At 53.2% G+C, this 14970-nt stretch overlaps 1 protein-coding gene across 3 annotated transcripts in view; it reads left to right on the top strand.

Annotated features, from left to right (window-relative positions):
• VAPB (VAMP associated protein B and C) overlaps nt 1–14559 on the top strand; it is a 50563-nt gene extending 36004 nt beyond the window's left edge. For all 3 annotated transcript variants that reach the window (XM_047770782.1, XM_047770783.1, XM_047770784.1), the window contains 4 exons: nt 4902–5005; nt 8665–8745; nt 10639–10815; nt 13083–14559. In XM_047770782.1, coding sequence (XP_047626738.1) covers nt 4902–5005; nt 8665–8745; nt 10639–10815; nt 13083–13241 — 521 coding nt within the window. In that variant the 3' untranslated portion in view covers nt 13242–14559. The remainder of the gene's footprint in view (nt 1–4901; nt 5006–8664; nt 8746–10638; nt 10816–13082) is intronic.
• Nucleotides 14560–14970: the final 411 nt, after the last annotated feature.

Raw genomic sequence — 14970 nt, 5'->3', positions numbered from 1 at the left:
TTAACGATCCGGTGTTGCCGTGAGCTGTGGTGTAGGTTGCAGACGCGGCTCGGATCCCGCGTTGCTGTGGCTCTGGCATAGGCCGGTGGCTACAGCTCCGATTCGACCCCTAGCCTGGGAACCTCCATATGCCGCGGGAGTGGCCCAAGAAATAGCAACAACAAAAAAGACAAAAGACCAAAAAAAAAATAAATAAATAAATAAAATAAATAAATAAACTGCACATTCTCCCAAGAGGGGTAGCACAAAGCTGCTTCACGGAATTATTTCACCAGGTTGTCTTCCTCCTGGAGGGACCAGTGAGGCAGCTTGAAGCAGAACAGCAGTGCTCAAATCCTTTGATCCAGGGCCCATTTACACTCCTAGAAATTAAAGGCTGACAGAGCTTTTTTTTGGTTTGTGGTTGTATCAGTATTTATCATTTTTCCAGATTAAACAGAAATTTAAGAGGTGTTTTTTAGTAAAACACGAATAAATACAGTTACTGCAAACAGTAACATTTTTAATGAAAAATAGGTTTTCAGAAAACGTGTGGTGTTATTTGATATGTTTTGCACATCTCCGTTCCTGGCTTTGTGGCAGACAGGCTGGAGGCTCTTGTTTACTTTTGTGTTCGGTCTGTTCTGATGTGTTGTTTTGTGAATGCGTATCAAGGAAAATCACGTTTACCACATAGATGTAGTTGGAAAAGGGAAGACTGTCTTTAATAGCCTTTTCAGGTAATTGTAGACATTATTCTTTGATATGACGCCAAAACTTGACAAGTGGCGTCGCCTTCAAGGTTGGCGCGGTATGGATCTGACAGCCTGTCAGGGAACCCTCTGAACTCTGTGTCACAGAAATGCATTGTTTTCTCCTGCACTTGAGCGGCCTTGGCGGTCCTGTGTTATGTTGGCTGAGTCAGGTAGCTCTTCCAGCTGGTGGGGTATTATTTCCTTATGCAGCATCCAAAGGACATTCGTTTCATTACGCGGCATCCTGAGGACATTAGGCAGCATCCCAAAGGAACATTCATTTCCTTATGCAGTATACCATTGCTGTTCCCACTGCTCTCGCTGGAAAAGTCTTTAAGCATTTGGGAAGCTGTGACACTCTCGGTGGCAGGTAGGGGTTTTTCCAAGGTTCTCATTTTTGTTTGAAAGCCTGGATTTTATTTATCGTGGGCAACAACTATATGTCGTCTTCCTTAGAAGGACAGGCTCACTTAGTTCATTGTCAGGAGAGTATCTGCCACCTACCCAGGGTGTGAGTGACCGTCATTTTTCTGCTGGTAGTTCTTTCAAGTAAGCGGTTCCATGAGAGCGCGTGTTGTTCAGCTCACAGCCCAGACAGCGCGCCGGCGCTTCCCCCAGATGGCGGGGGTGCCTGCCGCGTGCTTGCCGTTTCTTCATGCACAGGCCTAGGGTGCATGGTCCAGGGGGAGGATTTAGGAAAGGCAGTGCTTTTTATTGCTTCTTCCAGGATATTCTTAAGTGAGGCTGCCTTTAAAACAGCAACAACAAAAAAGCCCATGAGCGTGTGGTCGTGCCAGATCTGAAGCCACACGCACCGTTGCTGCTGCCTCTCTGTGTTCAGGCACCCGCGGTTTTACCCGTTGGCTTTGTGCCCGCCGTCACTGCGAGCGGCAGCACGCAGGAAAGGCAGACGGCATAGAACGTGTTGGTGTTATCCTCAGCCCAGTGTTGACTTTATGAGCCACCCGATGGTGGGGGGGCGGGGGGGTCCTTAGGGCTGTGAATAACATTCCGAGAACCTGTGGCATGGCAGTCTGACCGGAAACAAAGCCAGACTGGAGCTCTGGCTCCATGGGACCTGAGGGAGGCCGCCCAGCCTTTGTAAGCTCTGTCTTCTCCTCTGGAGGATGAAGACACGGTCTCCTTTACGCTGGTTGTGAGGATTAAATGGGAGAATTAAGGAAAACCTGACTTCTCTGGTGCCTAGTGCCTGCCTAGGTGCTCATGAAAGTTATTTTCCTTTCTTTCTTGGGATGTTGTGAAGATGTTGGGGATGGGAGAGTGGGGTGGGGTGGAGAGATGAAAGGAAGGCCCATTGGCCTTAGGGCGTGCGGGGACCCAGGCCCTTCCTGGCTGCCACCACCTCGAGGAAGGGAACGGAGAGGGAGAGGGAAGAGCAGGTCTTCCTGGGGCTGCTCACCCACATATGGGGCTGTCTGAGGGTCCCTGGCCCCATCGGTACTCTGCATGACCCCACGTAGCTGGAGCTAAGAGCCAGCTAGCTTCTCGGACATCAGCCTTCTTCCAATGGCTCTCACCTCTGGGTGCCGGCGTTCCTTACAGATAATCCCCGGGTGGCGTCGGACCCCACGCGGGGGACCTGGAGCCCTTCAAGCTGGTAGAGCAGAGTCTCAAGGATGAGGCCGTTTTTCTGCTAGAGCTGCGCCTGGCTGGCAGAGTATCACCTGGGACGCAGTTCTCTTCCTTCCCATTCTGAAAACACGGCAGTGGGATACTGTCACACCTGGGTGAGAGCTGATGTTCTCAAGACCTAATGCTCTCTAATTTTTTAAAATCAGCATTAATCTGACAAAAGTTTGAAGACTGTGACCCACCTCTAGGAAAAGTTGACCGTCCCTGTCCAGGGGAGACCCTGGCTCGCTGGTCGATTATCTGTGTCCCTTAGTACAGTCTTGGAGCTGGAGAAAACGCAGTTGGAATTTAGCTTTCAGAATAAGAGTCTGGTTTTGACCTGCTCGACTGGCCACTTGCCCCGGTTGAATGTCACGGCCAGCTGTGTGATGCTGCAGGCCTGTCCCCTGGAGAGCTCTGGCTGGCTCACGGAGACCTAAGCCGTGTCTCCCTTCTCGGTCCCAAGCGGTCAGTGAGGACCGCTTTTCTAGGATGGAACCACGCCTTTCCATCTGCAAGAATAAAATTGCAGGAGTTCCCGTCGTGGCTCAGTGGTTAATGAATCCAACTAGGAATGGTGAGGTTTTGGGTTTGATCCCTGGCCTTGCTCAGTGGGTTAAGGATCCAGTGTTGCCATGGGCTGTGGTGTGGGTCGCAGACACGGCTTGGATCTGGCGTGGCTGTGGCTCTGGCGTAGGCTGGCGGCTACAGCTCCGATTAGACCCCTAGCCTGGGAACCTCCATATGCCATGGTGCGGCCCTAGGAAAAAGACAAAAAAAAAAAAACAAACCCACAAAACCAACAACAACAAAAAGAATAAAATTGCAAATAGAGTGGCCCTCTGTTTTAAATGACCTTTGTTCTCTCTGCCCATGGTCACACTTTGGATTTTGAATCCATAGACTGAACATATTTAGTTTATTGATCTTTATCAGTAGCTAAACTTGGTGTCATAGGTATACAAGCACTGAGTTGGAAGAAAAAAAAAGTTTGCATACCTATTGATTTTGTCCTGAAGAATTTACCCAGAAAGGTGTCCTCTAGCCCAGAGCACTGGGATGGGTGATGGGGCCGCTGAGCTGCCTTAGGGACTGCATGCAGCGGCACATTCAAATCTGACGTGTTGTGGGCTTTAATGGACTTTCTCTGTCCCCACGATGGGAAGGCCCCATGCACACCCCCAAGAGAGAGGGACAGGTTTGTATTTCTCTTCCTCACCTTGTGTGGCCCTGTTTTATATTGGAGTGACCGGCGGGGCTGGGCTGCACTGGGCTCCTTGTTGAAGTTTTGCTCTTCCTAGAGTTGCGACCCCGAGCAAGTCCCTTGCCTTGCTGGGCCCCAGATTTCTTCATAAATGAGGGCTTAGGACCAGTGCCCTTCATTTGCTGCAGAGGCTGGTTGAGGGGGAGGCTTTAGCACCCGAGAAGGTCTGGGTGGGGCTCACAGGCAAGAGGAACCTGATGAGTGAGGACCCAGCAGAGGGCTGTGGAGAAGGCAGGACCTCCGCCCAGGCCACCTGCGCTGGCGTGTCCACACCTCCCCGTGACCTTGGGCAAGTTAGCTGACCTCCCTGTGCCTCTGTTTTTTCATCTGAAATCAGGCATCCAAGTAACATCCACAGCAGTGCCTGCCTTTTAGGCCCCACTGCCTTTTAGCGACGAGCCGAAGTGCAGCGCTCAGCTTCTGGCACGGGGAGCCCTCAGCCCCAGGTAGCCTTCGTCAGGCCAGGGCCAGCCGGCTTTTCCTGCGTGTGGTGTTCGGGGAGCTCAGCTAGATGCGTGGTTTAGCAAAGCCTTTGTAGCAAAAACCGCCAGGAAGGCAGTGCTCATTTCATGATCCGAGGTGGGGGCTGTGTCCTCAGGAAGCCGGTCAGGACAGGAAGGCCCTCCCTCAGCACGGTGGGTGTGCTCCATCGGGGGGCCTCGATGGGAGATTCTTCTAGGTTCTTGGGCAGGAAAGGGGGTGTCCGCTGGCGGTGTCTTGTCCATGCTGTGAGGGTGCTGGTCGTGAAAATTCTCTTAACATTCTAGTGGGAAAAGTGTGTGGGAAGCATTACCATGACGACCTTGACCTGGGACATGGGACAGGGAGAAGCTCATGGGACGTTCCTTTGGTGTCCTGGATTCTGTTTTAGTTACTGAAGAGGTCAGCTGGGTGTGTTTGCTTGAGCAGAACCCGTGCCTGGTGTTTCTGCCTGGTCTGCCTCTTCTGTGGGCCTGTGGCAGACGTTCGGCCAGGGGGGCGGGGGTGGGAGACGAGTGGACCAGGGATCCGAAGACCTGGGTCCCCACCCCAGTCGCTCCCTGCTGCTTGACCTCGGGCAGGTCCCTCCACTCTGCTGGGCCTGGTTGAGGCCTGCGGAGTGGAGCGGAGGCTGGCTGTCTTGCACTGCTCCCTTCCCCCTGGGGCTTCGGAGGGCCCCGGTCGAGAGGAGCCCGGTGAAGTGCTGTCCCGCGAGAACGTAACTGCTAAGGTAACAGGCGGCTGCTGGGAACCTCGCTCTGACCCTCCTAATGAAATATTTTCTTTCTCAGTGATGTTACAGCCTTTCGATTATGATCCCAATGAGAAGAGTAAACACAAGTTTATGGTTCAGTCTATGTTTGCTCCAGCTGACACTTCTGATATGGAGGCAGCTGTAAGTACCGAACACGCTTCTTATTCTTTTCAGTAATCCAGCAAGTGACCAGGTGCGGAATTGTGGGGGCATGCGCTTCAGAACACGCCAGAATTGTTTCCAGAGGGGAATGGTGTTTTCAGGGGTCGCACTTGGATTGCCCTTCTGGTTTTTCTAACCCTTTGATTTGAACATTTTATGTAACTTTTTAGAGGACCCTTCTGCCTTTCATACCTGGTTTTCTTCGCAGTTCCTTGTTCTGGTGGATTTTGCGTCCTCAGTGGTCTGGGGGTTCCCTCCCTTCCCCCCGCTTCCGCTTCCCTGTAGAAAAGGGCGCTCCATTGCAGAGGGCCTTGCCCACCATGCCTTCCCCGCCCCCCAGAACCCAGAGGGAGGACTTCTGAACGTCCTTCAGCCCTTTGGCCTTTTTTCCCCCGCTTGGTTCTGGTAAGCATGATTCTCTGTGCGTTGTTGTTGTTGTCGTTTTCCCCCTAGGTGCCTGCATTTCCCCCTGCTTAAGTGCACGTTTGATTCCATCTCTCACTTTGGTGAAAATAAGATAAAATAAATAATGGGTACATCACAGTTGGCCCTTCATTTCTGTGGGTTCCCCACCCGTGGATTCAGAGGGCCGACGGTACTGTATCTTCTGTGTGGGGGACGTGAGCACTGGCAGGTTTTGTTAACCATGGGGCTGGGGCCTCGTGGATACCAAGGGGCGACTGTGTTGATTTTTCCGGCAGGAGATTGTAATGGCCACTCTCCCCGAAGCTTTTTACACGTCTGAGTAAATCAGCAGGCATTCTACTGATAACCCTGAAAGCCCACAGCACCGGTGAGGACAGACGGTCTCGTCCTCACGGTTTGGGGAACAGGGGCGGGGTCGCCTCCGCATGCTCGCCACTGCCCGGTGGGCCAGCGCAGACCCAGAGCCTGGAGCCGCCCGAGAGTGCCTGCAGCTCTGCTTCGCCAGGGCTCACGCTCCGCCGCGGTTCTCTCTCCCCAAGGTTGACGCTAGGGGCCGTTTCACGCACGGCCCACCTTCGAGTCCCTGTGTCACCACACAGCCTTTCCTTTTAGTTGGAAAAGCATCACTGGCCATCGTCACGCATGTTTGACTTCGGGGCGGCAAGTGAGGGTGAGCCAGAGCCCGGGGGTGTCAGCGAGACCCGTGGGAGTAGATGGTGTTCGTTTTACAGAGGATGGTGACCGAGGCAGCATCACTCCTCTCTCATCCCCGGAGCCTGAGGTGTCCCTTCATGGTGCTCTGTGCGAGCCAGGCAGAGTGTGGCACCTGCGGAGTATGGACTGTCCAGGGGTCCGCTCTGCTCGGCTTCTGCTGCATGGCTTCGCGAAGGAGCATGCGCTTGGGCGCCTGGTGTGAAGCTGAGTTCTGCCTTTTACTAACACTGTGGCCTTGGGCAGCTTTCATTAACTCTCTTGAGGGCTTGCTCGTGCGCAAGATGGTGATAAAAACCTAGTGGGTTAAATGTGCTGTGTGTGCAGAACACTTGGCATCGTGTCCAGCAGTCGTTTTTATCCGAGTGTCGACACAGGCCAGGCACTCTGTATACAATAAAGGTGACTTTCGCTTCCTTCAGTGATAATTTGTATAAGTTAAGACATTTTTTATATGAAAGGTACATTGTTGGAACATACGGAAACATACAGATAGAAATAAAACCAACATTGACCTGTAATTTGTTCATACTAGACCGGGCCACTGTTAATGAGGGCCTTGTGCTTTTTCTTTTTTTCTTTTTCTTTTGGTCTTTTTTGTCTTCTTAGGGCTGCACCACCCACTCCACATGGAGGTTCCCAGGATAGGGGTCCAATCAGAGCTGTGGCCACTGGCCTACACCACAGCCACAGCAACTCGGGATCCAAGCCACCTCTCTGACCTACACCACAGCCCATGGCAACGCCGTATCCTTGACTCACCAAGCGAGGCCAGGGATCGAACCCTCAACCTCATGGTTCCTAGTCAGGTTTGCTAAGGGCTGAGCCACGATGGGAACACCTGCTTTTTCTTTAAAATATTTTTCTTTGTATTTTAATACACAGCAAGTTGAAAAAAGAGTACAATGACTACTCATCTAACCTTTGCTGAGATTCACCTTTTAGCATTTTGCCACATTCGCTTCCGTTCTGTCATAAACTTCCTTTGTTGCTGTGCTCCGTGACTGCACGGTGCAGACTGCATGACACGTCACTGCCCTAAATGCTTTAGAAAAAGGACAGTCTCTCACACAGCCGCAGTCCTTTTATCGCAGCTGAGAATGTTGACATGAATCGGTATTGTTTAATGGAGAAAAAAATGCAGCATTTTCCAATTGTTCCAAAATGGCCTTTCAGTGCTGTTTTCCTGGAGCAACCTCAACCTTTTTTACAGTCCTGGCCGGTTGACTTGTAGAATGCCTCACATTCTGGATCCGTCCAGTTATTTCCTCATGATTAAATTCAGGTTAAATGTTTGTTTTGGGGGTTTGGATGGGGGCAAGAATATTCCCTAGATTGTGTCCTGCGTACGTCACATCTGAAGGCATGTAACGCCAGGTTGCCCCTCTTGGTGACACGAAGTCTGGTACTTGGCGAAGGTGACTGCCAGCTGTCTGCAGTGTCAAAGCACATTTACCCCGCGCTTAGTAGGTGCTCTGTGTACTCAGAGTCCTCAGATACTTTAGAGACCACGTGACTCTCCTGCTCCCCCGCAGCCTTTCACCCTGACTGTAGCACCCGGAGATGGTCCTTGCCTGGAGTTCTTTTGACACGCGTGCGGGCACACATGTGTGTGTGTGTGTGTGTAGAGGAACAGACTTAAGATACTGTTTATAGTTTCCTCCCTTAACATCTGGGGCATTTTCCCCACGTCCCTAAGTGCTCTTGAATGGCATGCAGCCCCTGACTCTCTGCTCTGATTGATTTGGCCACGTCCCCTTTTGTTGGACATAAAGATGGTTTCCCATTTTTGGCTCGTGGTGCTTGTGTTGCTCTCGCTGTCGCCTGCATGGTCCTGGGGTGAGCGTGGGGGGGTGGGGGGTGGTTCCTTTTTCTGTTTCTTCCTGCTCTGCTGGTTTGTAATTCTCAGGACACCTGGGGCTCCTGTCCTCCGCTGCCAAAGGGGAGCGTGTCACCCCAAGGCATGGCCTTAGTCAGGAAGGCGTCCTTACTGCAAACGGGGTGGGAGTCGGCCCAGGCCGTGGCAGTCACAGCTTGGGCTGCTGGTCCACGTGCCCTTGGTAGCTGGCAGTGCCCGAAACCTCCCAGGTAGTGTGTGCTTGGTCTCTCTAGGAAGGATGTGCCCTGCGGAATATGGTCTGTTTTCTTCAGGAGAGCCAACACTCCCTCTGGCTGTCCAAACGCAATCCAGAAGGTTCCTCGGGGTCAGCGGTGGTCTTTGTTCTCTGTCTGCCTGCTTCCCACAGACTAGCCGCAGAAAGGGTGCTGGTTGACTGAGGGGTCAGGTAGCAAGACCGGGTTTATGAAATATTCAGGAGAGCTAGTGTATTTAATCTTGTCATGTTAAAAATATTGAAATCTCAGCAGACTTGAGTTCTTTATTTGATACACATCAGGGCTTTCTCATTAAGAGTATTTTTCTGAAATTGTCAGTTATAGGAAGAAAATTATTCTTCCAGCAGCTTTATAATATCCTGATTATTAAATTTAAATTGTTTTAGTGGAAGGAGGCAAAACCGGAAGACCTTATGGATTCAAAACTTAGATGTGTGTTTGAATTGCCAGCAGAAAATGATAAACCAGTAAGTATGTTTCTAGTTAACAGTAATTGAATGTTGCAAGCTGATACTTATTTGCATACCATCTCCTGCAAGACCAAGATTTAAGTTGGCAAATCATTTTCCTTCTTCTGATGTATGAAGAAAACAATAGACTGGAGTCAACAAGTAAGTGGGCCTTCATGGAATCTGCCTTTGAAGGACTTGCAGAAAGACAACTAATTGAAACATTTTTCTCCCTTCAAAAAGTACAGCCTATGGGCTGTTGAAATGTCATAAATCCCAAAGAGCTTCTTTGACGTGGCAAAGGTACAGGTTGCTGTTTCCCAGTGGGTAAGTCTGAACCGGGATAATCTGCCGTTGATCGTGGTGCCTGACGGGCAGGTGGCGGTAAGCTCTCCGGCTCTGCCTAGCCCCCGCCTGTCTGTCCCCAGCACCAGCTCTGCCCTTTAACCCCGCCTTCCTCTTCCGCCAGGAGCTCTCTCAGATGAGGGTTTCCCAGCCTCAGCGCTATTAACATTTGCGCCGCATCAGTCTTTGCGGTGGGGGTTGTCCTGTACCTTGTAGGATGTTTAGCAGCATCCCTGGCCTCTGCTCACTAGTGCCGCCCCCCAGCACTAGTGAGTGACAACCAGAAGGGCCTCTGGATGGTGCCAGATACGCCCTGCCCGGGGCAGGGTCACCCCCTTCCCGTCACCTCCTTTGCTGCCTGAGCAGGTGCGGGCAGGGCGCTGACTTCCTCCACGCTGCCAGCTCCCTCTCTCTGCGAAACCCAGGGCCGAGCCTGTCGTGGCCCCCGCTTGCGGCCGGTTGGAAAGATGACTATACCTGCAGTGCTCGTGGGGGCCTCCCTTCAACCCAAAACCGTAAATTGTACAGAAAACAGGGTTGAACACGCATGTAGAACATTAGAGCACCCTGGCTGTTAATAGCTGGCGTTGGGCCATAGAAACGCTCACGTTCTCCTAACATGCCCCGTCATGAGCTCCGGGAGTGTGATGCTCTGTGTCACAACTCCTTGGCCTTTTCTTTCTGCTCCATGACTGACCGCTGCCATCATCCTGTTTCTTTGACTGGGCGGCAGTCTTTTTTCTCTTTTTCCCTCCTTCTCTCTCTGCCCCCATTGCGTGTTCGTCCTAGGGAGGCCATTTGCGGCGGCTGCCAGATCTGTCCCCTGGCCCTGGCTCCATGCTAGGTGACTAAGTCTGTGTGCTGGGGCCTTGCCTTCCAGGCCCTCGCTCTCCTCACCTGGGAAATGAAGAGTGGAGCTCAGAGCTTTCCATTTGCTGCGGGGACCCCAGGGTAGCCATCCCCGCTTGCTTTCCCCCACACCCCTGAGTGCTGCGGTGGGCTCCCCCTTTCCGCTCCTCCCCAGCTGGGCTCCAGAGGGGGTTAGGACACGGTCTTGTCAGAGAAGTGGAGGCTCGTGTGGCTCCCCCAGGCTGAGCTGTCGTAGACACTGAGCTTGTGGCACCTGTACCCCACCTTCGAAGTTAGAAGTTCGTGAGAGAAATGGCCCTCAGCCTCCCACCCCCACGCAGCCGTCCTGGGGTGTTGAGACCTTCGTGGCGACAGTGATTTGTGGCTAATAATTCCTGAGCTTGCACCGTTACAGGATGCTGATTTCTGCATGGCAGGGGTTTGATGTGCAGTATGCCCAGCTCCTCTTCTCTTGCGCTGAAGTATTAGTCTCAGCCGAGCTTCATTATTTGCCCTTATCCATAATTTCTGGAGCCCAGTTGCTGAGATTATTAAGATACTAGGTAAAGCGATCCATTTTAAAAATAAATGTGACATTTTACAGTGTGGATGAAACCCTACCACGTGTGGTATTTGCTGAGAACTACTTTACTTTGCATAAAAAAGTCCTTTATTACATAGTTGGTGACACTCGGGCTTTCATTTATTTCTGAACAGCATGATGTAGAAATAAATAAAATTATATCCACAACTGCATCAAAGACAGAAACGCCAGTGGTGTCTAAAGCCCTGAGTTCCGCTCTGGACGACACCGAAGTGAAGAAGGTGATGGAAGAGTGTAAGCGGCTGCAGAGCGAGGTCCAGAGGCTGCGGGAGGAGAACAAGCAGTTGAAGGTACCCGTGCTTTGTTGCCCGATGTCTGCGGAGAAGGGGGCTCTTTCCCTCCGATCCTGGGCAGGGATGCTGATGCGCCCCCGGCTTCGCCAGGCGGTTTCGTGTTGGCACATTTCCCGCCAGGTGGAAATCGCCACGCCTTTCCTCGAGTTCTCAAAGGGTCCTCGAGCACACCTCCACACACCCCCCAGTCAGGAGCCAGGGTCCCCTGAGCAGAGGCTTCTCGACTCTTCAAACAGAAACACCCAAATCCCTCCCACCCTCCGCTGCTGTAAGTTGAAATTTAATTCTGAGACTAAAAATAAGACAGCAATGCTTATCTTGAATTCCCATCTTCAAACTCCATTCCATTCCCACTGGATGAGAAGCTTTTTAAAGAGGGTAAATCCCCTTGTGTAGTCTTTTTAGCACAGTTTGCGTAGTTCGGATTTTTGAGGATTCTAAATCGGTTTAGGCAGTAGGGTGTTATCACACTGTTGACACAGCGATGAGATTGGAGGTGGGGCGCTGTCACCGTAAGGGGGGTGGAGATGGCGGGAGAGACCGGAGTCTCCAGCGGGTGGCCGTTGACCCGGCCGTTGGCCTTGGTGCTGGCGGGTCAGGTTGCCCGGGGTGGTGGAGGGGGGCCGGTGCACTTCTCTTGGCCTCGGAGGCTTGGCGGTGTTGTGGAAACAACTAGCCAGACTTGAACGAGCTGCGGATCTTTCGTAGTCACACAGAGGCCCGGGAGCAGGCCTCTGCTCGCGAAGCACCTCTGAGGCCCCTTGCAGAGTGGAGAGTGTTAGGTCTGGTTCTCGCACACGTTAAAGAGAGCCCTGCTGCACAGCTCATCGCAGGAGCTTTGGTGGCAGCTTAAATCGTGAGGCCGATCCCTTAGCTCCATCTCGGTCACGTGACAGCAGGTACGTGGGATGAGTTCGTCTCAGCCGGCCCCGCCTTCTTTGGCTCTGACCATGTGGCAGACGCGGGGGGCCGACAGTTTGGGGAGCTCCTCCCTCTTTGCAGTTATCGCCTCGTTTGGTCGCCCTTTGAGTGTGGAGTCAGTTATGAGGCCGACACCCTACTTTCTGGCGAAAAATCTACGACACGCCTAAAGCTTCTCCTTGAATGTATTTCTCTTCAGAAACAGAGTTCTGTGCCATTTAAAGTGATAAATAGCTAGAAATAGCTTCTATATAAACCCAATAAAATAAATGCTGTATTTTGCTGTGTCCTTTTTTGGGGAGTTAATCAAATAGCACCAGTCCTTTATCACTGCATAGCGCTCTTGGCTGTGTCCCACGAGCTGTGTATCTTTAAAGTACTCTCAGACCAGTCTTGACGTTAGAAGATTCTTTATCTTGCCAAACACTGATTTCTTGTTTTGTGTTGTTTCATGCCCTCACTTGGCACATTTCCTGAGACCCTACTGGGTCCCCAGCACTGTGGATACAGACACGGGCGGGCCCTGCCCACAAGAGCACCCTATTGACCACAGACGCTGGCACTCACAACCCGTGTCATGAGGGGTCCCGCAGAGATGGCCTCAGGTGCCAGGGAGGGTCGGCACGATGGCTGGCCGCCTGGGGTCTCCCCAACCTTGCCGGCATGTGGTGCACGTGGTGAACGTGAGCCAAGTGAGGGAAGCGAAGAAAGTGCCCCCGCTGTGGAGGCTGCCAGGGAGGGAGTGGAGGGTGCCCTCTGGCCGGGAGGCCTCGGAGTGGGCCCTGCTGGGGAGTGACCAGGGAGAGCAGGGCTGTGCAGGGACCGGAACGTGGCAGGTGTCTGCTCTGTGTGTGAAGACGGGCGTGGCTTCTCTGCTGAGACTCCCGTGCACGCAGCAGAAAGCCCAGTCCAGTTGCGTCTTACTGTTACGAACGTCACGCTCTCAACCCAGCCGTCTACACGCCAGTCCGCGGACATGCGCCACGCGCAGAGCTCTGCGTGCAAGCTCCCCGGTCTCCCAGTTGGTAGTTTCTTGCGTTTTCTCCCCAGAACTGTTTTCTGTAAGTCACGGGGAAACCCCGAGTGCCCTGCTTAGAGGCGTGGTGTGTGCAGGTACCTGCAGCACCGGTAGGATGGGGGAAGGAAACGGGCCTCTGGCAGTGTTTTCTCAGCGGCCACAGGCCAGTCTCTTCTCTGAAGGTTCCGTGTCTCCCCTTGCAGAGCGGGAGGGTTGGACGGCGTTGCCTGATGAGTCGGGGGTCCTAAAAGCCGCCGCGAGGCCGTACGTTGGCGTGCACTCCTGCTGCCGTGGGCTGCCTTTGACCTGTGCGTCTGCTCCCCAGGAGGAAGACGGCCTTCGCATGAGGAAGCCCGTGCCGAGCAACAGCCCTGCGCCCGCGCCCGCCACGCCTGGGAAGGAGGAGGGCCTCAGCACGAGGCTGCTGGCACTGGTGGTTTTGTTCTTCATCGTGGGCGTGATCATAGGCAAGATCGCCTTGTAGAGGCCGCGCGCAGAGGACGGGAAACCGGGCTGACGGATCCGCCGCTTCGTGGGATTGAAATTGGTCCTAACCACGTGTAAAAAGAAATTAACGTATGATGACATCTCACAGGTCTTGCCTTTAAATTACCCCTCCCTGTGCCGTGCGCACGCGCGCACATGCACACGCACACACGCACACACACACGCACACACACAGACACACACAGGTAGAACATAATCTAACAATCTTTTAGAAAGCTTAAAACGTGTAGTAAATGATTGGGGGGAATAATGATCCTTATTAGTGACGAGGGAACCGTGATTAAACGACAGTGGCATGTCGAAAGTGTCATTTTAAACATTAGTAGCCTCGGTACATGTTGCTGGATTACCTCTCTTAAAACACGCCACTCTTCCTCGCCTGCTGGTGCTGGCCCTCGGGAGCTGGAGCCAGCCCGGCGGGGCATCACCCCCTCCACGTCGTCACCCCCACGCGGCCCACTCCCTCGGGGCTGCTTTCCGAGCTCGGCCCAGACCGCCGGTCCCCGGGGACTGGCGGACAGAGTCGGGACCCGACGAGGATGGCGCTGTGGCAGCATCGGCGGTGCCCTTCAGAGCGGGCGGTGTGTGTGTGTGCGCGCGCGGCCTGGTCGACCCAGTGCTCTGGAAGCAAGCCCATGCTCCGTCCTCTCGGGGGACCAAGCTAGAACCCCGCCGGGTCATGTAGCGAGACTGAATTGTGCTTCAGAGATGCCGAACGCACATTTAACTTATTTAACGTGTTTCATCTCATGTGTCCCTGTCACGAGATTGTAATCAATGCTGTGGCCTAAAAGTCACCTGTGCTCCTGACACTGCCGGGTGAGGCTGCACTGCGGCTGCTGGGGGCGGTGGGCTCTGCACACACGGAGGCGTGGCTGCTCTCGGAAAACAGGCTGGAGAACAGCCACCAGGAAGTGCTTTTCTGTGTAAATAAACAACAGCTGCCACAGGGACGGCACCTCTCGGGAGCAGCTGTCGACTCCCCATCGCTCTCCATGGAGAAGCGTGGCCCTCACCCCCACTCACCCTGCAGCACACACGGCCCCCGGGGTGGGCCCGGCCCTGACCTGCCCATGCGGCTCTCGCTTGGGGTCAGGCGGCAGGGACCCAGGAGAGAGGGAGCCGGCGGGGTGGGGTGTGGAGGGGAGGGCAAAAGAGACGTCAGATCATCCATCAAGTTGTGATCGAGAGTTTGACTGTGACATTAATTTTATGCCGTAAAAGACCAATCCAATTCTGTTTGACTATGTAGCATCTTAAAAAGTAAAAAAATTAAAATAAAGCCCCAAAATTAAGAGTTTTTGTGTCATTTTGTCACTTTTGCTATATGGGGGGCGGTATTGTCATCAGGACTTTATCATTGGAAGTTTGATTTCTCAACGAGCCCTGTTGATGAAAAGTACGTGTTTAGTGTATATGTGCCATTTTTCTCCCTTTCCTGCTTGGCTCCGGCTGAGAGTGTAGAAATAAAGCTGCTCCAAGTCGGACGCAGCTGGCCACCTTGCCTCCCGGTGCTTGCTCTTCAGTAAATGGACACCTCTCCTCCGGGTGCAGGAGCCGTGCAGGCAGGACGGGCCTGCGGGTGGGTTGGAAAAGCCAGGCTCACCGGAGGAGGGCGGTTGTGAGAAGGCCGGTCCCTCTGCGCCTCCACGTGGCCTGGGGCTGGGTGGGGACTGGGAGGTGGACACCCGGCTGCTCGGGGAGGC

This window comes from Phacochoerus africanus, chromosome 3 (assembly GCF_016906955.1).
Source record: "Phacochoerus africanus isolate WHEZ1 chromosome 3, ROS_Pafr_v1, whole genome shotgun sequence".
Taxonomy (NCBI): Eukaryota; Metazoa; Chordata; class Mammalia; order Artiodactyla; family Suidae; genus Phacochoerus; species Phacochoerus africanus.
This window is presented reverse-complemented; position numbering and strand designations above follow the sequence as displayed.